This window comes from Amblyomma americanum, chromosome 1, assembly GCF_052857255.1.
Source record: "Amblyomma americanum isolate KBUSLIRL-KWMA chromosome 1, ASM5285725v1, whole genome shotgun sequence".
In the NCBI taxonomy this organism is placed as follows: domain Eukaryota; kingdom Metazoa; phylum Arthropoda; class Arachnida; order Ixodida; family Ixodidae; genus Amblyomma; species Amblyomma americanum.
The window spans coordinates 413,071,278-413,097,829 of NC_135497.1; the positions used below are offsets into that span (position 1 = coordinate 413,071,278).

At 45.3% G+C, this 26,552-nt stretch overlaps 1 protein-coding gene across 2 annotated transcripts in view; it reads left to right on the forward strand.

Moving 5' to 3' along the window:
- LOC144115821 (uncharacterized) overlaps positions 1-26,552 on the forward strand; it is a 115,616-nt gene that overhangs the window by 11,242 nt on the left and 77,822 nt on the right. The window contains exons 2-3 of one of the 2 annotated variants that reach the window (XM_077650322.1): positions 7,759-7,803; positions 21,762-21,850. In XM_077650322.1, the coding sequence (XP_077506448.1) occupies positions 21,764-21,850 (87 nt within the window). In that variant the 5' untranslated portion in view covers positions 7,759-7,803; positions 21,762-21,763. The remainder of the gene's footprint in view (positions 1-7,758; positions 7,804-21,761; positions 21,851-26,552) is intronic. The other variant, XM_077650321.1, reaches the window with a different exon arrangement.

Below are 26,552 nucleotides of genomic sequence, written 5' to 3' on the forward strand. Positions count from 1 at the left end.
CAAGTTATGTATAAATCTTTACTGCCGAATGTTGTGCAGTGTGTATGGCTGTGGGCAAAATAGTACATGAGAACATCGAAAACAGTATAATATACACAGATTCCCTCAGCCTGCTCACAGCGCTGCAGTCAAGAAATGCAGTTGAACCCTTAGTAGGCCACATCATACACAGCATAGAAAAAGTCACAACACAAGGACATATTCTAAGGTTCTGCTGGGTCCCGAGCCACGTCGGCATAGAGCGTAATGAGAGAGCAGACTCAGCAGCAGTGCGAGCTCAAAATGGTGAAATCAAAAATGTAGACATACCTTTTAAAGACTGCATGAAGTTGATACATAGAAAATTAAAGAACAAATGGCAGAAAGAGTGGGATAATGAACTCAACAACAAATTACACTCCATAAAACCTACCTTGGGGGAATGGAAGTCATACAGACACCAGGATCGTTTCACAGAAGTAATCTTATGTTGCCTTCGCATAGGACACACACATTTGACACACAACTACTTACTTACAAAAGAAGCTAAACCTGTTTGTGAAAGATGCGGAGAAGAGCTCTCACTAAACCATATCTTATTTACATTTTCAAACCTAGAAAAGCTAAGAAAGAAGTATTGTATCAATTTTATAATCAATGCATTCCATTTCACCCAGCGCTACTCTTGAGCGATAATGCAACTGTTGACATTTTCGATGTTTTTTAACTTTTTACAAGAGGCTGGTTGTCTTAATAAACTGTGAATGCCTCACTTTTCTTAGATAAACCTCAGCCACTTTCTCACTCCTGAGAAGAAGGCTGAGGTGTCTATGTCATTGGTTGGGGGCCTCGACATCCTTGCCCTGCAAAGGATGGCCGCTGAGGCTACCTGACCTTCATTAAAGCTTATACCATTACCCATTTTAAAACTTTTTCTGCCCTTTACCTTTACTAGGTGATATGAAATAACATTTTAGGTCCTTTAAACCACCGTTTTTTTTTTTTTTGTATGAAATCCAGCACAAGGCAATTTTCTACACCTTGCGTTTTGCGCATGATGGCCTTAGCCACCTGTGTGCCATAAAACCCAACACACAACACAACAATTTCCCCATCAGAGCCATGAGTGGTCCATGTGGTAACATCATCAGCATACAGGGTATGCTTTAGGTGTGGGATTAGAGCCAAAGTGAGCCAGTTTGTGAGACAGGCTGCATGTGAGCATGCATGGCCACATTGGGGTTGCTCACGTGCTTATGTGGTGGCTGTCTCAAACCAGGTGTAATTATTAGATGTTGCAAATTCAGTCCAGAGCACTCGGTTTGGGTGTTCTAAACAAACTTTTTGTCTGCTGTGCTTACTGAATTAAAAATTTCAGCCTTGTTCTTCCTTTGAGCCCTTTTGTGAGTGAAACCTTTGATTACAGCTGTTAATTTAGCTGTTTAACGCGTGTGAGAGCTTTGCTGATGATGGCTCTGATGTCATTGCTATGTCACACAAAGCAATGCCTCCGACCACGCAGCCTAGTTTCGGTACTGCATTAGAATTGTTTCACTCAGTACATTAAAAAACAATTTATTGTTGTGAAGAGAGAGTATGGCATGCACAAAGAGCAGTTGTTTCACTTATGAAATTCAAACTGCATTTTGTGTGAAAAATTCATGTAGCACTGTTGGTGGGGCAGGTGCACACAGTGTGGTTCCCTAGCTCCCTGATTCCTGCTGATAATTCTTTGAGGCAGAATAGATTCAGAAAGCTTTTGCTCTGTACTCTTCTTTTTCTGTTTTTTTTTTTTTTGTGGTAATGTCAGTTCACTGTTTTCTGCGCTGTCTTCACGATATATGCATTCCATACAACAGTGCTGACCTCCAGGAGAGTTTGAATCAGAAGAGCTTATGTTACCCATAGTGTCATTTGCTTCTTTTTCATTAGATTTTATTGTTCCTCTTGGGGTTGTTTTCTGTGCACACAACGTTGTAAACTGATAGGTATTGTTTTTTAAAATCATTCACGAAATTTCATAATCATCATAAAATTTTAGAAAAATTAATTTAAATATGGTTGTCAAGTTATATTGAAAAATTTAACATATTGACAGATAGTCAACACGGCTTTTGGCGTGGACTATCTACAGATATTGCGATAGTGTCTCTCATTGATTACGTTAGGCTTGCTATTGATAAAGGAGTGTTCTCAGGAGCAGTATACATAGATTTTAGTAAAGCATTTGATTCCATCGATCACTCCATCTTGTTTCACAAACTAGAATCATACGGCATCACTGGACCTCCCCTAATGCTCTTGAAGAGCTTTCTCTGTGACCGAGAGCACATAGCCTCTATTAATGACCACGCATCTAACGTAGCTTTAATTAACAAGGGTGTTCCACAAGGTTCTATTGTAGGTCCTGTATTGCTTTTACTCTACATTAATGATTTATCGTCCTGTTTAAAGCATTGCAATATTATACTATACGCAGATGACTCTACCATGATATCGCATCAGGACATTAATCAGCTCATACATAGCCTACAATATGACCTTAATTCTCTTGAGTGCTGGTGCCACATTAACCGCCTGTCCGTGAACGTAACTAAGACTTGTTTTCAGCTTTTTCATCCCCCTCAGAAGCCATTGCCCATTACACCACTACTATACCTCAATTCTGCTGCTATTTCGTCGCAAGATCGTGTTTCTTTTCTGGGTGTTATCATTGACCCTCATTTAAAATTCTATCGTCACGTAGCTGAATCTTGCAAGAAAATTTAGTATGGGTTACGTGCACTAATCAGAGTCCAAAGCTTTTTCTCGGTTGAAACTTTATTATACCTTTACTACGCATTCATCCACAGCCACTTAAACTACGGTATCTCAGTTTGGTGTAATGCCTATCATATTCATTTCTGGCCTTTAATAAAACTGCAAAAGCAATCCATGTGCATCATAACCCCTCGAATGTCACCGTCGCGCATTTTGTTCATCGAGTTAAATGTTCTACCTATCCAGGCCCTTTATTTTTACAACATTGTTATCCTATTCTTTAAGATTCTTCATCATCAGTTCCCGCTAAGCATATGTTCTCCCGGCACGATCATAAGCAACATCGTCACATGTTTTGCGCTGCGTAATAACTTTTTGCTACCTAAGGTCAGAACTAACTACGGGAAACAATGCCTTAATTTTTCATCCATATCATTTCGGAATTCTTTGAACTGAGACATAAAACAAACTAATACGCTTTCTTTGTTCAAGGTCAAATTAAAGCTTTTACTTATTAATGTGTGATTTTTTTTTCGTTTTTGTGTTATTGATCCTAAGTATTGCGGCATTTGTGAGTGCTTTACTGTACATTCTCCTGCATTATATTGTTTGTATTTAGACATTTCGGTACTCATATTAGACTATGTATTTATCTATTGATTCTCTGCGTAACTAATTAATGTGTTGTGTATTTTCTATTTTGTTGCTTATCAAAATTTATTGTCATGGGAGGTCCCACCCTCTGTCTTGTACCATTGGACCTCTCGCTGTATACGCTTGTTAAATTTTTTGGATTCATTAATAAACTTCCAACTTGAACTTCAACAGTAAAACCTCGTTGATATGTTTTTTTTTTAATCGGGGGAAAAACGTATTTTGCGAGAAAACGTATGATTCAAACCGCCTGATTTTCAGATATGTAACTGTTGAATGAGGTAAAAATACATTTATTGACAATTTCACTCTATAAAAATGTCGATTGCCATTCTTTTGTACAAGATCTGAACAGATCCTTTCCAGTTCTCGCTGCATTCAGTCTGCGTTCGCGCTTTCTCTAGCGCGGAAGGAAATTCGTAACGCATCCGTTGCGTCGACGGCAGTGACGAAAGTAACCAAAATTTTTTCTTGTCATTTTCGGATGCTTCGCCCCTTTGTACCCAAGTACTGTGGGAAGGTCACCGCGGCGGCTGATTGTCGCTGTGTTCGTTTTGTAAGCTACGTTTCTCAGACCCGTCCCGTTCGTATTTAAGCGCATCGCTGTAGTTCGTAGAAGCTTCGCCTCCTTTTCCTTATGCACCGCTAAGAAACCTCAGCGTTTCTCCTCTTCATATCGCGCCCCTGCAGAAACTGCCGTCGCGAATTCTAGCGCGCCGTTTTTTTTTTTTTGTTCTTGGTGGTGGTGGTGGTGATGGCGTTGGCGGGGCCGGTGGTGCTTCGCCCCGTTGCATAGAGGCACTGCGGAGAAACAACCATGGCGGGTGACTGCCGCAAAGAACATGTCGCGTGCCCTCTCGTCTGGCCCACTTGTATGTTTGCAAATGTGTAATTCGTAAACAAACGTATTATACGACCACAATTTGTCGAAACATTTAACGTAGTAGCCGGGAAGTCGTGTTTTCTGGGACGTATTAACTGTGAAAAATATAGTGTAACTGTATGGGACATTTTTAATATCCGCGATTTTGAGCGTACGAACGGGGAAATCGTGTGAACCGGGAACGTATCAGCGAGGTTTCACTATAATGGAGCAAAGTACAAACTGGATGTCTAGACAGTGACCAGGGTAGCAGGAAGGGATGTTTAGCACCTTAGATCTGCTGCTTAAAATGGTTGAAGTGAGCATTTAAGGGCAGATATGATTTTAGTGCTCTCATAGGAGCTGGTGCATTGCCAGGTCCAACAGTGTGAAAAGAAAGAATGGGAACTGGATTCTTGATTTTGGGCTGCAGGGCCTCTTCAAGGTATGTTAAACTTAAGTAAAGATTACCTGATCTGGTTATATTTCTAAGATATTATTAAAACGTTATGAAGTGACCTTCAAGGAATGGTGAGGGATTGAAAGTCTGCTTAAAGTATGTTGGTGTTGTCATGCATATGTGTACGTACAGTGAGAATTGAGTGTGGTAATGGTCGCTCCTGGCATGCCCAGGAGGAGGAGGGCACGGGTACCGATTTCTATACGAACAAAACTTTATCAAAAGCTTAAAAGCTTTTCTTTTCGTTGAACCTTACCAGCTTGTAAATGGAGGTGCAGTTGAGCTTTTTTATTATTCATATGGTATGGGAATTTAATGGCACTCAGGTATTATATGAACATAAAAAGCCTGCAGTGATCAATATGGACGTAACAGCAAAGTGAGCTGAAGCAGGTTCTCATTTTTGAAGGAATTGTTACTTCCACACTAAACTGCAAAATGTAGAGAAAAAAAATGATACCACCATACCAGTGACCTGCATACCACACTGTATTTGCTTGCGTTCAAAATGCATATGCATGAGTAGCATGCAGAAACATTTCAAGTCTTGATGTGCATAGTACATTGTCATTGAGTTGTGCTTTTGCTGATGTGACTTGACAAGTTATTTAATTGCTTAGTTAGTTGATTCTTAATTCATGCCATCTTCCTGTTTTTTACTAGTGTGACTTGTAAATTTTCTTCTTTCAGTTAGGCATCAACATGTAGTAGTGATGAGCATGCTTTTGGCTCACAGTGGTATAATGACAGAATTATGATTTTAGGGCAAAATTAAGTTACTGAAAATTGCATATTTTAAAGTTGATTTTCTTAGAGGAAACTATAAAAGAATTAAAAATTAATTATGGAGTACTATGAGCTTTCCTCAAGAATAGAAAATTTCTACATAGGCACTGCTGTAGCATGGGTTATAGTCAAGGCGATTATGTTTCGTTGGTTTGCATTCTGACCACCCTTAAAACTGGTTTTAAACCTTGAAAATCAATGCACTGAATTCACAACTGTCGCTTGCATAGCCGTTACGTTTTCCTAGATTTTTTATGGGGATCGAATAGTAATTTTTTAACTTCTTAACAGCCTTCTTTTTAATTATTATTGCTTTAGAGCTGAGCTGAATGGCACCTTATTCATCAAAAGATATAATGGAACATTAAAAATTTTTTTTTTTGCTGAAAGGAATGAAGCAGTGAAATACTGATAGCTTTACCTTGAGAGAAGCAGTGTCGCAGCTTTGTTCCTCGGCAAGGACTTTGCTTGGAAAAAAAAAAAAGAGGATGAGGCACACAAGCGTAAAGCGGTAAATGCATGAAGCGGTGTTCCTCGAGATGCAACTTAGTGCCACCCAACGCCTACCGCTGTTTCTGGTTTCACCTGTATGAAGCGATGAGGCTTGGCGATACTGCAGCGCCTTTACAGGGTTGCTCTTTTTCCACTGCTTTAACATTCAGTCACCTTGCATCATCAGGGAAGTATAACTATGCTAGTACCCCCTTTTTAAGACTAAAAAGCATAAAGTGCAATAAAACGATGATGAAAATTCCTCTAGTAATACATGGCATTTGTAAGGAACTGAGCGCACTGGTACCAAACTGCATTTTGTGGTGCCAAGACATGCAAGAAGCGAGACTTTTCTTCTTCCAACCTTTACATAATAGCATTGTATACGGCACAACGGCCTTTCTTGTTTCATAATTCCTACCAAGCTTTCACTGAACTGTTTCGATGTATAGCTTAGATGAAGCTAATGTCACCTGCCTGTTCGCCGAAACCGCGCTAGAAAAAAGTGGTAGGGTTTTAACGTAGTTAAACTGAGTGGACATGTGAAAGCATTTGTTTAACCTGGTTGGCTCATGGTTTTGCTCTGCTGGGTTGTCTGACGACGATATTAGTTCGATGTAGTATTAGTTGATGAAGACGAAAATGGGGAATGCACAGTGCGAAAGTGTGTTGCTGTTTGACACGAGGTGTGATCGGCTGTGCTGTTGGCATAGTGCTCTCGTGCAGTGGCCAGTGAAGCTAATCTTTTCGTGCCACCATGGGTTTGAATCCCAGTTGCAGCATTATAATTTATTTTTTATGGTTTGCTCAAGGTTACCCTCAAGGTCAAGCTTCACACAAACTCGGTTAGCTGGTTTGACCTCGTGAAGTAGTGTTTTCGCACTAAAACAAACTTCACTTGCGAAACAGCTAGATTGGAAGTTATATATTCACAAAGCTTATCGCTAGTGTCTGATTTCTCTAGCTGCTTTCAGGTATAAGCAAAATCTTCTACAAAACCCAAAACCTGATTGACACAATGAGTGACAGTATTTTGGCAGCTGCTAGCCCATCGTGCATTGTGTCGTCGTGAAGTATCACCTTATCCAGTTGGTGCTTAATTCTGATTTGCACTTTTCCAGTGCAGTACTGCTCAAAAAGAATTTTTTCTGCATGGCTAGGCCCTGGTTTTTAGATGGGTTGCTCATGCTTTGGCCAAATTTAATATAAATTTGTTTGGACTTAAAGGGCCCCTGGACTAGCTCTTACTTTTTCTTGCTCCTCTCAGCACTGCCAGTGTGTTGAAAGCTGTAGAGGTACACCCAGTGCAGCACTTTGGTGGCTGCAAGTGCAGCGTGTGAGATTCACTCCTTCTGTTGGGCTGACCACACTGGCAGTATGCAGAGTCTATGACAGTGCCTTTGTTAGAATTGTTTATCTTAGCTTGCAAGCACATCCTCCATTCCTCTCTGGTAAAGATGCCAGCCATTGGCGGTGTACCATTTCTGGGATTCTTGTGACAGAACAGAGTAGCATGCTAATGGCGCAGAAAGAGTTGAAGGTTTAAACAAATGCGTAAAGGGACGAGAAGGGTTGTTCTGAAGCCCTCTAATGAATTTCCTAGGTAATTTTTTCTTTTGACTTTATTAGAAAAATAAGTTGACTGTGCCTGGCTTAAATTTGCTGGCACCTGGCACTTGGTTTCAACTGAATAAAGGATCTGTAAATAATGCTGTCAAAACGAATCCGTTGTACTAAATGTACTAAATGTTGCTATATTTTTCAGGAGAGCAAGAAACCCATCGACGTAAACTTGGAGGAATTTAGAACGGTAAGCACATAGCCACAATGGCAGTTATTGTAGCGATTGTAAACGAGAAGGTAAGTAACAATCTGTGATTTGGCCTAAATCTTGGCATTGTTGTAGAAGCTGAGAAATATGTGGATCTGTGCCAAATGCTAGCAAATGAGCACTAGTTCAAAATGCCTTACAACAGTGACTTCTTTGATGTGTAGGAGCCCAAGCATACAGATATTGTGCACACTTAGTTTACCATGTTTCTTACACAAAAAACTTGTGGAGAGCTGAGGTTAAGGCAAGTAGCAGCAGAGGAGAAACACTTTAGTAGTCTCACTACGACCAGTACTCGTTTACGGCTGCTGAAAACAGTGCTCGCTTTTGTTAAGACAGTAGTCCTTATTAGCCCTGCAGCATTTATGGCACAGCACTGACCTGCAGAGGCATAGTGTAGGCCAGTGTTTCTTTGAAAATTTCTATTAAACATTTCCTAGAGCCATTGAGAATGTGCGTGTGTCTGCTTTTAGGTGATAAATATACTGTTTACTGAAGGGCTGACTTCAGTTGAGTAGAGGCAGCAGTGTTACTAAAGGCACTTAAAGGGACTATGAAATAAATTGAGATTACGTAAAGCAGACGAGAGATAGGCATTCGATAACTCGTCATCCCAGTGCAAGAATTTTTGAGCTAGCATCAATAACAGCGAAGATATAGATGATTAAAAATTACGCTCCTCCTCCCCCCCCCCCTCAACTCGTACACGAGGAGCACCAGAAAAAAATAAAGATGACAGCTCTGGGACTGGGCCTCGCCCATGAATACGTCATCCGCTGACGTTTATTTTGCAACTTCTGGTTGTCGCTCCTAGCCCCCCAGCAGCAGCGTTGGCGGCGTGGCGACGTCTCTCAGGTCTGTTCGCCTTCCTGGATTGCGGCGCGCGTCGGGTTTCTTTGCTTGTCATCTGTGGTCATTAGCAGTAATAAACCCGGACCTCGAGGTGCGACAGCTCGCTTTTACGGCCGCGATGGGCATCAAGCCCTATGCGTGCGCACGAAGAGCCGTGTGAGTTGCTCCGGAACTCCCGACAGAAGGAGGCGGCAGAGGGAAATTGAAACCATATGTGCGAAGGCAATGCCCTGGCTCGCGCTTGCCCGAGAGGGTCGCTCGGCGGCACGAGCAGACGATTTTCACGGATACCGGAAGTGTGCCCGTGACGTCGTGGCTGCCGTGGCTCCAGCGAATGAGAGCGTGTGGTGGCCTGGCGACGTCATGGGTAGTGTGACGTCTTTGTTTCACGTTTTTAGTTCCAAAATCGGTCACTACGAGCACAGCAATCTGGCCGCGAATTTTGAAAAACATGGTTTTTAAAAGTTCATAATAAATTGCCGGCTCAGTTCTGAAGATTCATACTTGGTGTGAATGCTTCTTAGCATCATTTCTAAGCATTGAAAACATTTACAAGTGACTTTTTTTTTCGTTGCATAGTCTCTTTAACACATTGTAATGCGTAGCATGAAGGAATATTGCTCATGGAGTCTGGCAACTACATGGCTAGTTCAGTCTTGCTGACATCTTTAACCATTTAATGTGCTTTGTACACAAGTGTGTATTGCAAAATTGCAGCTTTTTGTGAAATTTTTCTGCCCTAACCTTGATTTCTTTGTTGCCTTAGACAGTCCTGGAAGCATTCATATTGTAACTGGGGTGTATTTTATGTTATGTAGCCAGCTCGAAAAATACTATTTCACAAAAATGTGAATTTAGCTGCACGTGCATTTTTAGATTTTTAAGAAAAGGAAATGTCAGAAACTTAAAAAAAACTAGTAGTTGACCACCCAACAGCGAGATATTTCCAAGCTTGTGTTTGGCACTTGATAGCCTCATATGCTTTTGCGCCAAAAACCCAGCACACCAATGAACTATTGCCATGAATGCTAATTCCACCATTTTATTTTAGTTGTATGGCGTTAAGGCAGGTGTCCTACACTTGCATGGCCACTGGCCATTCTTCAAAATGTTTGCATGGTCGTTATAGTCCTCCTGCGTATGGTAAGAAAACAAGTTTTAGCCCATTAGAAAGATAAATGTGTTGTTAATAGCAATAATTGCTGGTACCAGTAGAGTGAGCAAAAAACATAGTGCATAAAACAATATATTTGTTCGACTTGTCTGCTTGCAGGATGCATTTGGGGAAACCTACTGCACCAAAAAGAGGGCCGCTTCTGTAGCATTTAAATGAAATGTTATTCTCGTAATGGTTTCATGTTTATAGTGGGTTTTGGCACCAGTGGTTAGTTATTTACAACCAGTGCTCTAGAAAAGATCAAAAGTGACAAAAATGAAGCATATTAAAGGCTTAATAATTTTGCATATTTGGCAAATGTGTGGCACGTTCATTGTTAGTTAAGTGTGCAAAATTTGTTGAACAGCACGCAGTAGTTCTTTATCTTTCGTTGTTCAGAGTTAACGGACATTGTAAAAATGCAACCCACACAGGTCTTGCCACACTGCCACGTGTAGCTGAGATAAATTTTTGCACACTTCACGAAATATGCCCATGCCACACATGTGCCAAGTATGCGTGTGTTCAGTCAGTTAGATGGAAATCAATTAAGCCTTTAATGTGCTTCTTTTTTGTCATTTTTGATCTTTTTTTAGTGGGCCATTTTTGATAAGCACCCACTGGAGCAAAAACCACTACAAACGTACAGAGATTAACAGTTCATTTAAACGCTGCAGAAGCAGCCCTCTTTTTGGTGCAGTAGTTTTTCGCATATGTATTCTGCAAGTAGGCAAATCGGAGAAAAGTATTGTTTTATGTAGTGCATTTTTGCTCACTCAACTCAACTCACTCAACAATAATTGCTATTAACAGCACATACTGATAAAATGTTAATGTATTTTATTTTCTGACAAGCTTGTACTTGTTTTTCTATCATAAATGGGAGGACTAAGCAATCATGCAAATGTTGTAAAAAGTGGCCAGTAGCTGCGCAAACGTGGGACCCCTGTCAGCTTTCAGAAAAATTTTACTTAATTTAAAAATATTCGCATTGCCCATTCACAAATACTAGTGATTAACAGCCAATGGCAACTTTTCACCACCACAATTTGTGCAAGTGCCTTGTTGGAACGGGACTGTATTATGCCTCCCGCCAGTGGTTATCTAGCTGCGCTCTGCACTGCACTGCATGCATGCATGCATTTGAGACTCACTAACGTTTTTCTCCAGAATATTTTCTTGCCTTCTTTTTATTTTACAACAAAAATTTGAAAACGCAAGGTATGACTTAAAAGTACGCCCCAAACTAGGGGTGTGCGAATACTCAAAATTTTGAATATCAATCAGATGTATCCGCGTACTTCTGGTGGCTGCCAAGAACGCCTTCGTTTTTCTCTGGCTAGGCGGTTTCGGGCTGCCAGCTGGCAGCCAGACTCGCCAAGACGATTTTGAGATGGCAGCGCTCGGGCAACTAGCAGACGACGGAGAGGTGGTATAGTAGCGGTAAGCGCGTGCGGCCATTTTTATTTGGACCAGAAGGACCGCGGTTCTTCATAAGATGTTTTGTGTGGTACAGGCGCTTGTTTCGACTAGACCACGGTGCATATACTCTGTGTTGCCTGCAATAGCACCTTTTTGCGATAGTTCTCGCTGTTTATATATTTGTTTTGCGTACGTGTGTGTGATCGCAATTCGATGGTCTCACCACCTCGCAAGCACAAATGCTCGCTTTATATTACTATCGCATATAGTTCTAATTCACGAAATATTTCGGCTGTTAATTTCTTGCACCTAGATGATATTGTGATGGTGTTTGCGGCCTTTCATGAGAGCGGCCGCAGATTCCAGCTCCAAGTATGCGCTCAGACGCGCGCATATATGCATGTGCTGAACGTGTTTGGCGAGCATAGTCTTCAATACATTCTGTGCAGTGGAAAGGCGGATATAGTTTAAGAAACGCTTGATTGATTGGAACATGTCCTTTATTGAAAGCCCTCACAAGCACATTGCTTGAGTCATACAGGCATATCCGATTGAGGAGACTGCCGATTCTGCCATCGCCGACTGTCGTAGAGCTTGGTGCTTGAACCTTCTGCCACAAACACTTAAAATATCTGAGAAGTACCCTATGCATGCATCTCCTCACGGTTAGCTCGTTAAAGAGATAAAAAGACTCCCAGCGCGGATAATCATGCATGCATGCACATGGCGGTACGTGAGGCACCGACACGCAAGGCCGGACTATTAATGTAGCGTCTTTCATTCAAGTGCTAGTCCTCTGCGGTAAAGCTGTAGCATTACAGATACGATACGCAGCTAAATTTGTTGAGTACACCCGCTTGTTCTAGATGAACGTTCAATCAGCTGATCGCTTTTGTCGATCAATTATGCGTGCATTCCTTGCCAGCAGCAAAAGCCGGCGGCCGACAGACTACAGCTGAACGGAACCTATACCGATTCTTTTCTGATTGAGCAGCCCACTTAGCCCTTGTAAGGAACGGCCCCTTAAGGACCGCTCCACTCGCTCTCTGTATATATTTTGAAAATAAAGTTTTTCAGTCAGTCAGTCAGTCTGTCATGTCTCACTCTTAAAGACGAAGCTTAAAGGGAAGCTGAAACGGTTTTAAAATTGCGTCAAATGACGTTGTTTGGAAAGAAAGGACCTTGAAAATCGTGTGTAATATTTTTTCCCGATTCTGTCCGCAAACAGAGCTGCATTCACTTCTTAAAAACCCGCCGCTGGCACACCGTCGTCGCTTCCGGAAGCACCGGGTGGGGGGACGGCAGAGAGGGAGAACTGGCGGAAGTGACGCCATTCACGGAGAGTCAGCCAGCCGTACGGCTGTGCTTGCTTAGCTGCGGCTTGTGCTTTGACTAACCACAGATCAACGTAATCTTCTGCCATTGCCGTTTACTTTCTCTCGTTTGGGCCTTCTGTGTAATGCTTGAAGCCTGTATATAAACCAGTTTTGGCATGGTACTTCTTTCGAACAGCGCTCAGCACACAGCTTGGTAGAATCCGTCGGTTGTTCTCCCCCAGCCTCTTCCACGTTAATCTTACAATCTGGTGGTACGCAGCATGCCGAAACTGCGTGCACAAATATGTGCATCAATATTTCCCTTTTCGTTATATTACTTTCTTACGTGTTTGTAAACTCTGCCTTTTCCAGTTGGTCCACATCCATGCAGAGCTAAGGCCACTTCCAGCACTGTCTTTAAGGCACACAGTCTTGAACTCTTGTGGGCTCGTTGTGCACTGTGTGCCTTTTTGCTTTTTCCTGATTGCTTGCACCTCATGGCAGCACAAGCAATTCTCTTAATCTTTCATCAGCGCGCAGCAAGTGCAGCTGCACCTAACTGAACAAAGAAGCGATTATATAAGCCTAGTATACTCGAGCAAAGCAAACATTTGCATTCATGAGCGCTTGGTCATGACTGACGATCGACAATGGCACCAGAATTCATACTAATTTGTCCTTGAGTCAGAACGGCAAAGTTGTCAAGCAGCGTTACGCATACATGTATGTCATCCACAGTAATTCTTCTGGTTATCTCTATATGCAACAGCAGCCGCTATACCTCGCAGCATACTAGTTTTGATGAGTAGCACTGCAAGCTCCGAAACACAGCCATAATTATTCTTCAAAAGCGTGTTCATCATGCAAAAAACAATGTACGGGGGTAAGTGCAGAAATTTCATGGTTGAACAGTAGCCAGAACACGCGAAAGAACGAAAGCGCACACGGGAGCTTCCTCCTGGTCGCCTCGTCTCTTGGCGCTGCAGTACAGCAGTGAACCCACTCCAACTCATCCATTTTGGCATTTTTTTGTAGTTATATAAGGCCTTCGGGAGTAATTAGGCAAGTAATTATAAATAAATGAACAAAGAAATGCTTTACCTCGCGCAACTCGTCTAAACGTGCCAGTGATCTGATTTAGATCATGTTTGCGGGCGTTACAAGAAGTTCGCCAAGAGAAAAAAAACATCGAAAGAAAGACGCAGGACCAGCAGAAGACATACACAGACTGTCGCCGGAAAGAAGTTGGTGGCCAGGCTTTTATGCAGCAGTGGTACACAACGTTTCGGCGCAATTTTTTTTTTTCATTGCCACTTGCACATGCACCTACATAAAAGATATGCACGTGCATGCATCTACGTAAAACATACGTATCAGTCGAGATTTGGTTTTCGTGTTACCTGGTAGGACGTGAAAAGCCCATACTGGGTTAATGAAATTTCCGGCTTGCAGGCGCCGCCATGTGGTCGCTTCTCTATTAGCTTCTTATCCGGCGGTGGCACCAGTTTTCTGTTTAGTTTGTAGTTCTCGACGACTTCGGAATAGGTTTGCGCGCGCTCGTCTGGGTTCCGACAGTCTGGCAGTTCTACGGTTACCCAGAAGCAAAGAATATGGGAATGCGCTGACTACCCCGGTGTCGATGAAGATATTTATAGCAGAGAAAGCTGGGAACCCCTGCTGCGCAGCGAAGAACCCGCTGGGCAGAAACAAGCCAATCCACCTTGCGGCTGATGCCGCCTAGAGATAAAATCTCTTTGTTACCTTTAGTCACGGAGGCTCCGGCCCCTGCCCTCCAGTCCTGCGTGCCGGGTGCGGTGAGTAGCAAGGGGTCTCCATTTCCGGTGGAAATAAAAACTGTCATCCATCCGTCCGTCCGTCCGTCCAGTCGAGATTTCCAACACGGGAAAATGTCGCGACTTGACTTTCGCTGCCGGCGCACTCCGCGGCGCCGTTGGTTCCGCCGTTTCCTGAAGCTGCTGATGGCTTGAACATGCATGGTGAAAGTCCAAACTGTTCAACACTGATTGAATTATCCATAATTTCCAAAACGTAGTCCTTAAAAGCCAGCTGAAGCAACGTGCTACGCAGCAACGCCGTCGCTACCGTCCGGAGATCCCCGTGGATGACGTCACGACGGTCCCGACCAATCGTGGGCAAGAGCGGCGTTCGCTCGGCGCCCTGAGTCGATGGGGCGCGTTTCGTATTGTGGGTTTTCTCGTGTTGCGTGGGCTCCCCGGGGTTGGCCGCACTTGTCGGCACACACGGGGTGCATTGACACGCCTGCGTTATCTATGGGCGGTAGTCTGCGTTGTCGTGTTCATGGGCAGGGACCCCCCGGACGCATCCGCTTCTGCCGCCACCGCTTCACCCCTTCGGGCGCCTCGTTTCCCGTGGCCTCCCGCTCTCTTTGCCGTCGGGCTGGTTCGCTCCCCACCCCTTCCCGCCCCGGGTCGACTTTGTATCTCCTTACAGGCATTCCATGCCCCCTGCCCCTTCGCGGCATCCTACTTCTTCCTTTGCGCGCAAATTCCTTGCCCGCCATCCGCTTATGCGGTAACCTTAACGCGAGGTGGGTGCTCGCACGACACCTTGCGTGATGTCCTCTTGCGCCGCTCTTTGCCGTGCTCCTTTCTACCTGCTCCTCCCCCCCTGACAACTCCCCCTCCTCTCTCATATTTCTTTAATCCCTCTCCCTTGCTCAGCCCCGTTGCGGTGTTCCCTTCCCAAAGGAGACAGTTATAGGGCTGAGCACTCCCTTTAATTTCACCCCCCCTCCCTACCCCCACTGACCATTCAAAGAATCTCAATTCTTTTAAAAAACAGATTTTTGCGTTTATTTCCGCTTTTTTTGAATGAGATATTCTTTTTCAGCGGACTAAAAGCTATAAAATGACGTAGAGAACTCATTTGTTTCGAAAAGTGCTTCAGCTTCCCTTTAAGCGTCCTCCACATTTTTTCTGCTATACCTCCTTGCCCGCAGGTGAGACGTCTGCGACGACAAACGCAAGTATTGAACGCCACTACCTCAGTCAAAGCTAGGACGTGTAAACGTGCACAGAGGTTGTTTGCTGCAAAAGTAGCGCTGAAACAGTTTAACGAATGAACAAATAAAGCATAAGGCCAAAAAGGCAGTGCGCAGAAAAACGAAAAGCAAACTTCCCGCTTTTATCACTCCCTTTTCAGGAGGACACAGGGGCGCAACAAAAACACACGGACATAGAAGTAGACAGGGACGAGCGCTTACTATCAACAGGCTTTATTTGACGTAGACCGTTAATATACTTTCGCCTACCCAAGCGCCACTGTGCGAATCAAGCACGTGGGTAACAGAAAACACCAAAAGAAATCGAAAAGTAGGCGATTACAGAAATCTATCTAATACCCCTGTCACACGGGCACTTGTAAGGCCTTAGAAATTAAGGTCCTTTGCCCCAAAGGCGCGTGACGCGCATCTACACGGCAAAGCGTCGATACCTTTGCAATAAAGTTCCGTAGCAATAAAGGCGGCCGTCAGCGGCCTTAAAGTTGCTTAAAGGAGCAACCCAGACGGCAGCGCCAGCTAGCGACCTCAAAGAATAAAAAATTGACGCAATTTTTAGTTTTGAAACCGTAAACAGTATCTAATTTATCTTATTCAATGGTTAATTTTGCGTTACAGTGCACTTAACCGTAGAGGAGGCTATCACTAAAGACATCCACACTGCTAAGAATGGACTTGAACGCTTTTCAGCAGCCGCATCGACACACGTGCTTGCGCATCTCGCTTTGCTGTTTTTTCTTCGTTTGCTCTTTGTTGTGTGCGTGTTTTGAGTTTGCTTGTGTGCACAGTCACAAGCAACAAAGCACGCTTCTCGAACACAACGAGGAGCCGAACGGAAAAGTGCGCCTACCGTGGTCGGACCGAGAACGATGAAAAAAAAAAAAACTTTGTTTCAAAATATCCGTTTCTCACCGTCAGAACGCTCGTTTATTATCGTGTTAGCTACTTTTTCCAACATAAACGAATGCACTCTTAGCTGAAGTGCTACCGTCTGCTTTAATTTAATAATGTTACTAGCGCCGCTTCACACACAGCGGTGACTTTTGGCATTCACGGAGGCCGCGTTCTAGCTCCTTTGGATTTGCCGTGTAGCAGCGTCGCTGCTCCTTTTCGGTTTTCCTCCTTTAGTGCAATAAGACAACTTTACGGCAAAGGCCGAGAAGAAGTCCCGTGTGACAGGGGTATAAGAAAACCGTTTCAGATCGGCGAAGCATTACAGACGAATCACTGATGCAGTTATCTCCTTTTTTTCTGATGTAATAGGCTTCCACCAGTTCCCGTTCAATCTGATCGCGGCTTCTCAACAATACTCTACAGTCCGATAATCGGGGAAAACAGGCGACCTTAGTCTTCTTAGTGCATTCTTGGAGATGGTCCGGGAGATGGGAGCCTGTCTTCTTTAAAGAATTTTTGTGCTCCAGAAGGCGCTGGTTGAGGCAGCGTCCAGTTTGCCCAACGTAAACCTTCCCGCAAGTGAGCGGGAACTCATACACAACTCCTTTTTTGCAGGTTACGTGGGGCTTACGGTGTTTTACGCCACACTCTTGCCGTTTTTCTTTTCTTCTTATGCGTGCGCACAGACCGGACAACTTTCGCGGAGCAGAAAAAACAACTTCTACTCCGTACTTTTTGGCCACCTTCTTGATGTTGTGGGAAGTTCTGTGTACGTATGGTACCACCTCCGGCCTTGAACACTTCGTTGGGTCTTTCGCGTTGCTCTGCTTGCTGCCCTTCAATTTTTTGACCAAGGACCTTCCTCATTTCCTTTAAGGCGCGGTTCTGGTGTCCACCGAGATGTGAGACTACTGCGCCATTTCCTTTCCTCAAAAACCGATTTTCAGTTTTTAAACTTCTCGCTACCTTCGCGGCGCGCAAGGTGACGCCGTGCACTGCATAGCTTCAGCTTTGTTCGATTCAGCCCTGGTTTTCTGCACCGCCGGCACCGGTTCACGGCGCGCTGCACCAAAGCCCTCGATTCAGCGCCCTTGCACCACTGTCCGCGATTGATTTGGGTGCAGCCGTGGTGTCGCTGTGGTGCAAGGAACCTTGGCGCACCGTCCGCGAAGGAGATGCAGGAAAGTTGTGCACGTGTTGGCGGCCTTAGCAGACGACACGCAGACGACGCTAACATGCTCGTAAGTATTGAAGGTGAATTGCGGGAGGTCTTCGCTGTCGTCGACGGGTCCTATGTCATTTCGCGAGAAAATGACGCTGAAATATACGCGACAGCAGGTAACTTTCTGTGTTTTTTGTTGTGCCTGCTACTTGTAACAGATAGCTAAGCCGTCCGTGTGTGTGCGATCGAGTTATCAGAAAACATTTTTTTTTCAGACGGCGCAACAATGGTGTGTGGGATGTTGGAAAAATACGGGCAGGGCGAATCGCGGACGTGTTTTTCCGGCGCCGGTACCTCTGCCTGCTGCGCAGCAGGCAGATGCTGCTGGTTCGCCGCTGCCTGGACAATTCTGCTGCGGCTACGGGGATGGCGGGGCCCACGCTAAGCAGCGAGGCAGCTTTTAAACTCCTTATAAAAAGCTAAACGAGCGAGGCGGGCTCTCGACGGTAATTTGTTGGCGCCCCCCATATGGGCGTCGGAAAATATGCAGGGCCTTGTAGCGCGCCGAAAGTTCGAACGACTCTCTGGACAGTCTGAAGAGCCTCATGAATTCGAAATTTAAGTAGCAATTGCAACCACTCTTTTACAGTACTTCGGAATTCGGCTGCAATAGGTCCAAACAAGTGAGTTGCGGCAAAGGACAGCACGGAGTCGGTTTGCTGGTATTCACTGTCGTAAGAGTAGAACTACACTATAACAAGGAACTATGTGATGTCCCCGTCGTCGAACATGGCCAACTCCATGGACGACGCAAGTCTCGTTACGCACGAAAGCGGCCGCACACAAAAAACACCCGCGAGAACTGCACCACTGAACACCTCCACGGCGAGCAGACGACAAGAGCTGCCTGACGCGCTCGATTGAAAATTGTCGCACATAAGGTGCGGCGCTGCTGACGCTCTGCACCTGCACCACAGAACTGGTCCTGCACTGCGCTGGCACCAGCGGCACTTTTTCAGGACTGATGCCGTGAACCAGCTCTGAATCATCTTCGACCGCAGCGCGGTGGTACCAAGACCTACGGAACTAGAGACCTGCACACTTGGCACTGCTCCAGCGCGCACCTTCTAGTTTATGCCATGTGCCGCTAGGGAAGGGCAATTACGGGCGGCGTGGCGCTACAATTAACCTGTTGAGCAAGATGGCGTCGATTATTTTACTTTAAGAATGTAATAAATTTGTCATTTGTCTACGTTTTGAGTATTCATCATTCATTCTTTGCCTTAGCAAAGATGCCAGAAAGTCTCACGCATGCATGCGCGCAAACAGAATATTCACCGCTATGATTTAAAGAAATGTCATATTTGCATCGTTCATTACTTTTGTGAAATGCAGACGATGATGATGATCATGACAAACCGGTCAACCGAGCGCCCTCAGCGGCAAAAAAGTTGAAAAGTTGGCGCACGCAGTCCCATAGGACATAGAGTTTCTTACTATGAACTAGAGGGAAAGCTGACGCCCCGCCCATGGGAGTTTGAATGGAGCTTCCTCGAAACCACCTGTTCCGCCATGGGCGCTCTAAGCATCATGGGGCGGAGAGCTACCGACTGCGGAACTACAACTTTTGGCCAAAAAAATAATTAAACAAACGTTGTTCGATAAGTAAGAATGTTATATCATTCAATATCCTGTCTAAGAATCGTAACAAACGAGCAGGAAAGCGTGTAAATGCAAATTTTGCCCAAAATAAGCGATGGCTTTGATGGCTTTGATCTCCTATTGGCCAAGCAGTGCAGACCACAAAAGCCAATACTTGGTGCTTAACAGGCGCTCTTTTAAAAAAAATAAGTTAAAAAAACTTGTCGCTTCAACATTCTAAAAGGTTTTTCAACAGTAATCCGGAAAACAAATTTTATTGGCGTCGCGTGCTGTTGCGTTTTCGCTACTATGGCTTTTGCACACTATACTATTACGCCGAAGTCGTCTGCGCGCGGAACGCGCCGTGGATACGGAATGGGACATCTCAGTAACGCCACTCTGTGTTCATGAAAAAAAAAAAAAACCTGTTCCACACCAAGTAGCTCATCGCCCCATGATGCTTTGCGCGCCCACGGAGGTACAGGTGCAGTGCCGCCAGCTTTCCCTCTAGTTAATAGTAAGAAACTCTATGCCGCCAATTGTGCAGATCTCTAGTTCATTAGGTCTTGGGTGGTAGAAATGGATGGATGGATGGATGGATGGATGGATGGATGGATGGATGGATGGATGGATGGATGGATGGATGGTTGGTTGGTTGGTTGGTTGGTTGGTTGGTTGGTTGGTTGGATGGATGGATGGATGGATGGATGGATGGTTGGTTGGTTGGTTGGTTGGTTGGTTGGTTGGTTGGTTGGTTGGTTGGTTGGTTTGGTTGGTTTGGTTGGTTGGTTGGTTGGTTGGTTGGTTGGTTGGTTGGTTGGTTGGTTGGTTGGTTGGTTGGTTGGTTGGATGGATGGATGGATGGATGGATGGATGGATGGATACGGCTGAACCCTTTAAATCGGGCGGTGGCTCAAGCCACCTAGCCATGACTTGTGAAATTTTACTCGTCTTGATTTTAGCCACCAATCAGATAACCTTCGCCTGATTATTTCTACACGCTTAAAATCTACTTTCCCTTCACGGTCCTTAAACTCCAACGCCTTCGATAAATCAGCCCCGCTGCTTTTCACTGTAGGGTGAAGGCCTTTACAGAAAAGTATCAAGTGTTCAGCCGTTTCCTCCTCCTCCGCACGCAACGGACAACGTGTCTATCGTGTCTCGACTGCCCCCTATGGGAGCGGCGAGGTGTTTATGACCCGAGTTTATTTAAAAACACCCCTGAGGCGTAGTTAAAATCAGTGTCATTATAAATATCACAATTAAAGCAGCGCCACCACCAGAGGGCCGTAAGTTTGTTGTGGATTTTAAAATATTTTCTCTCTTGCGTCATTCTTCCGTGTCCATTTCGCCATGGCGGAGTTAGGAGCATTGGAGACACGCGCTGAGGGCCAAAGTCCCGAAGTTATCACGATATCGGACGATGAGGAAGTACCCGAATTAATCGTAATCGCGTCATTCTTCCGTGTCCCTTTCGCCATGGCGGAGTTCAGAGCATTGGAGACGCGCTGAGGACCAAAGTCCCGAAGTTATCACGATATCGGACGATGAGGAAGTACCCGAATCAACGGTTAGTCACATTTTATGCTCTAGTGATTTGTGCGTCGTTCTTAGCAATCGTCAGGATACGATCGTGCCTGCGTTATTGCAGACTGCGTGTTGCGAGCCTTGGCGGTCGGCGTTGAGTCGGGTCGACGTTCGCAAGCGCTGCATGGCTTGTCATGCAGCGCTTGTTTTGTGCACTCGGTTTGGACTGACGTTACGTACTATTATTTCGGTGACTGGACGCTTCTTAAAAGGACCATCGGCAAGTCCATATTCATATTAAGGTCAAGGCGAAAATATGTTTGCGCGCGTCTCGAAATCTCACGTTAGCCCATGCCGCCGCGTTCGGGTTTGAACCCGGGTTCAAACCCGACCGCGGCGGCTGTCTTATAATAATACCCGTGTTACACGGGCGTTTTCAACGGCAGTTCAGTTGATTAGTCTGCAAAACTCCCGTCCTGGCCTCAAACAACAAAGAGCTTCCCTTACAATTATCATAGATATTTTCTTTGGCAATTTCTACCTTAATATCCTGTATTTTTCCAGTGCCGATTTCGTGAGCATCCCTGTTTTCCACAGAGCTCTGTCTGTTTTTTTAACCTTTTTCTTAACCGATAATTGCTGATTTGCCCCACTACTGCTGTCCAAATATTTGCTTGCCAGTTTTTTTTTTTATAGTTGGCTTTCTCCATTTCGTGTCAAATCGCAACAGATCGGCTGCCCCCTGTGGGAGCGGCGAGGTGTTTATGACCCGAGTTTGTTTAAAACCATCCCTAAGGCGTAATTGAAATCAGTGTCATTATAAATATCACAATTAAAGCAGCGCTACCACCAGAGGGCCGGACGTTTGTGGTGGATTTTAAAATATTTTCTCTGTCGTAATCGCGTCATTCTTCTGTGTCTCTTTAGCCATGGCGGAGTTCGGAAGAATCGAGACACGCGCCGAGGGCAAAAGACCCGAAATAATCACGATATATGAGGAAGTACCCGAATCAACGGTTAGTCACATTTTATGCTCTAGTGATTTGTGCGTCGTTCTTAGCAATCGTCAGGATACGATCGTGTTTGTGTTATTGCAGACTGCGTGTTGCGAGCCTTGGCGGTCGGCGTTCAGTCGGGTCGGCGTTCGCAAGCGATGGCTTCTTGTCATGCGGCGCTTGTTTTGGGCACTCGGTTTGGACTGACGTTACGTACTATTATTTCGGTGACTGGATGCGTCTGAAAAGGGCCATCGGCAAGTCCATATTCATATTAATGTCAAGTCGAAAATATGCGCGCGTTTCGAAATCTCACGTTAGCGCATGCCACCGTGTTCGGGTTTGAACCCGTGGTACTCCGGATCAGTAGCCGAGCGTCCTACTGACCCGGAGTGGCCGGGTTCAAACCCGACCGCGATAGCTGTGTTTCGATGGAGGCGAAACGCTAAGGCGCCCGTGTGCTGTGCGATGTCAGTGCACTTTAAGGGTCCCCAGGTGCAGTGTTGCCGAATCGTGGGAAATTTCCCATATCGAGGGAAAATCAAGCCAGTGAGGGAAGAAGGGATTTTTTTTAATAACCCATTGAAAACGTGGGAAATTTTGTTCTAACCGGTGTTCTATATGTGCTTTCTCGGGAAAATGTGCAGAGATGAAGGGAAAATGCTGTTATGGCGGACTCACTAGAGTCCCGAGAAGTGGCTTGATGTTTCCCTTTAATTTGCTGCCTAGCCTTAAATACAGAGCCCTGGCCCATTCAGGTTCATTCAGGCTTCGAGTGCTGCGTCCTTGGATTTCTTCCATCTATAGTGGCAGCGCTGCGATATACACCTCTCCTTTCACCCCCAAAAAGTAACAACGAACAACGCACATTCCGGAGCATGGCCTCCCGCCCCCTTATTAAAACCTTATTTTCGGTATCGTCGTGGGTTTTGTGTGTATATGTGCTCTTGTATTCTATTTCGATAGTTCCACATCCTTTCCACCTTGGTTCCTTATAAATATGGCTGCGTTCGATCGCCTAATCGTACTGCTACATATTCCCACGTTTACTGCCCCTATGGTCAACCGTAAACAATTTTGGTACGTCTCCTGTTATGATCGGGCTTCTAGCCACGGTTCCCGCGGCTCGTGCAGCGGACGACGACTGGAGACGAGCGGGTCCCGACGGGCGCCTGATCCCCTTATAAGCCAAGATGCTGCGCCGCATGACTTTGGCGCAATGAGGAGAAGCATCGGCGCAGCAGTGCTAGGTCCAGGCAGTACGACCGTCATGAGAACGTCCCGCGAGAGATTCTTCTAGCAGGCGGAAGCATATGCCTTTAGATCAAACCTCCAATCGCAAAAACTAATAACGAAGGGGGAAAACTAAGAACAATCCAGCCCTGTTGTTCATTATTTATGGTCTTTGTATTTTTTATTTTACTCATACTTATATTTATTACCTTAGCTGTATTCACTCTAAAATTACTATATTTTGAAAAAAAAAAAAATGTTTGTCTGAAAAAAATGGGAAATTTTGAGCTGTAAGCTGGGAAATACCAACAGGCCAGTGCGGCAACACTGCCCAGGTGGTCGCTTTCTTCCTTTCTTCTCTCCGTCCCTCCTTTATTCCTTCCCTTACAGCGGGGTTCAGGTGCCCACCGATATGTAGGACAGATACTGTGCCATTTCCTTTCTATTATTAAATTAAGTTGGCTTTTGAGGAAATGAAATGGCGCAGTATCGTCTCATATCTGGGTGGACACCTGAACTGCGCACTAAGGGAAGGGATAAAGGAGGGACTGAGAGAAGAAAGGAAGAAAGAGGTGCCGTAGTGGAGGGCTCCAGAATGGCTCCAGAATAATTTCGACCACCTGGGGATCAATAACGTGCACTGATATCCCATAGCACATGGGCGCCTTAGTGTTTCCCCTCCATCCAAACGCAGGCGTCGTGGTTGGGTTCAAACCCTGGTGCCCCGGATCAGTAGCCCAGCATTCTAACCACTGAGCAACCGCGGCCTTAGCGTTTATCCTCCATTTCCTTTTCCCAAAAACCAATTTTCAATTTTTTTCATGTGTCTACGGTAGCGCCCTGGTCGGGTGTGGTGGTGGGGGTGAAAACTTTAATACACACAGGGGAAGGGGAGTTTAGGACACGCAGGTCCTTGGGCCCCCGCACGGCCCCACTGCACTCAAACGTTCATGTCCCGGAGGCTCATGACGCTGGCAGCCCGGCCTGCAGTGATGGCTTGCTCTACGTTACAGTTGCGATTTCGCTTACTGTAAGGGACTATTGTGAAAAAGGAATATAAAAAGCCACTGCTGCTTTGCTTTGTAACGGATTCAGGGGGTACTGGGGTATCTGGTAGGGACTCTGGTAGATGCCTTAATGCATCTGTGTACAACTCTACTGTACATACATATTGGTATGTGTTATACCATTTTACTTAACTCCTTCTTTGTGCTTGGTGCATGATGGCCTTAGGTGCCCATGTGCCATTAAACCCAACACAACACGCCTTCGCTGCGTCGTGGGTCACTGGTGGGCACATCATTTTTTTATGCTTTGCGGCCGTGAATAATGGGTCCCATCCATGACCCATGGCTTCATTATGTGACACAGTGTTTGAGGCCTCTTTGCACAGCATGTATAAATGGCGTGATGTGCCGGTGACCCATGACACAGTGAACTAAATTAGACAGTTGCGTAAAAAGTTTCTTTACGAATTAAATATCTCTTAAACTGGTTTGAAGAAAAAGTGGAAGCTTTTTAGCGATCACAGGCAGTGGCTGTGCTGCAGGCTCCTTTGGGGTCCTGTGGCCTTACTTTTAGTTGAAAACTCTTCTTGATAATGTTTAATGGATTACAAATGGCCTTGGAAAGATATATTGGATAGGATTTTTAAACTGTTCTCACTATGTGTTTGTTAAAGGGCCACAGAAAGGGGTGTTTTAGCTAGGCTTTAAATTGCTTGCACTATGTAGAGCACAGGGCACCGAGCGTCCATGCTGAGTACAAAACCTCAAAAGCGAGCTAGCGGGAAATTTACAACACATTTTTAAAACTTTCCGCTTTCGCACCTTGCGGCGACGCGCGGTGCCGGGCTTTCGCACGAAAACCTGGCATACGACGTCACGTCTTGCAAATGACGTCAGCAGCTGGCGGTTATCATTGGTTCCCAGCGCCAAATTCTTTTCAGACGTCATGTGCTACCGCGGCCGCCGCCACTCCGCGCGCACTGCAGCTGGCGGAGGTAGGGGAGGGGCGGAGTGAGTGGGGCCGACGGAGGAGCGCCGCTGTTCTGGCGTGCGAGAGGAGAGCGAAAGGCGCGAAGACGCGGAAGTTCAAATTTTGTCTGTATATAACTCAGCTTCCACAAAACGCATTAAAATAATTCTTGCTGGGGGATAATTATGAACCGTCGTCTTTTAACATCCCAGACATATCGCACCTTTATCGAGACCCTTTTTTTCTGGGTCCCTTCAGCACTTAGTGATGAAGTCAAGAGGAAGAAATCGTCTTGGGCAGGGCATGCAATGCGAAGGCAAGATAACTGCTGGTCCTTAAGGGTAACTGTGTGGATTCCAAGAGAAGGCAAGCGTAGCAGGGGGCGGCAGAAGGTTAGGTTGGCGGATGAGATTAAGAAGTTGGGTAGGCAGAGCTGGCAAAGGACAGGGTTGATTGGAGAGACATGGGAGAGGCCTTTGCCTTGCAGTGGGTGCAGTCTGGCTGATGCTGCTGCGGACGATGATGATATGCAGCAGCTTACGAACAGTGTACTGTTTGTAGGATAGCATTGTGTGTTCTTTGATCTGCAGAGGTATGAAATTACACAAGACACTGCGACTGGAATAGGTATTGGGCTTTATGGCGGGTCTACTTTTCTGCCCCTCGTTCTTCACACTGCACTCTTAAAAGCGCTGTTCCTCTTACTTTTTCATTTTGCATAATATGTTGCATTCTTTTTTTTCGTGAAAGATAAGTGAAGGCAATACCGCTTGCATCGAGATTTCGTTCTACAGCTTCTTTGATTAATTCATGCTTGCTGGTAGCAAAACTGTTGTGTCCATATTATTCTGGTCAAGAAAATGGGAATCTCTCAAAAGCGATAAATTGATGCCAAAGTCATCACCAATTCATGATGGAATGTTGTGTAGCATGCAGGTATGCAGACTAAGCTGTAATAACGCGCACAAGAATTGCTTTATTTCATCAGCACCTTCTTGCTTTTTTTACTTTTTCGCCAGGTTCTCCTCTCTGTCCAGGTAACTTCCCGAATTATGCAGGCTGGAGGTGCTTTGTGTTGATGTATGCTTTGAACCCCACTCTGTATAGAAGGTAAAATGCTTGTTTAGAACACAAAAACTAAATTCTCTGGACTGCACGAGCAAAGTCTATCAATAGCACCTGTCCGAGACAGACAGGCAGACAGACAGAAAAACTTTATTTCGCAAGGGAATTTTAGACCCTGCTGGGTCCCTGGGCCACTGCACTGTCCCGCATTGCATCAAGTAGGTCATGCCGGGAGATGACGTCGGCAGCCCTAGTCATCACAGCAAGCTGTGATGTCAGGTCTGTAGACATGAGCATGACCTCCCGGTCCTCCCAGCTCGAGATGGCATTCTGTCCCTGCGGGGGAGGGTCAGCAGGGCAGCGAAAAGGATGTGGGAAAGTGTGGCGTGAGGGTCACCGCATAGGGAGCATGCAGGGGATGTGCCACGATGGGATAACAGCTGAGGGG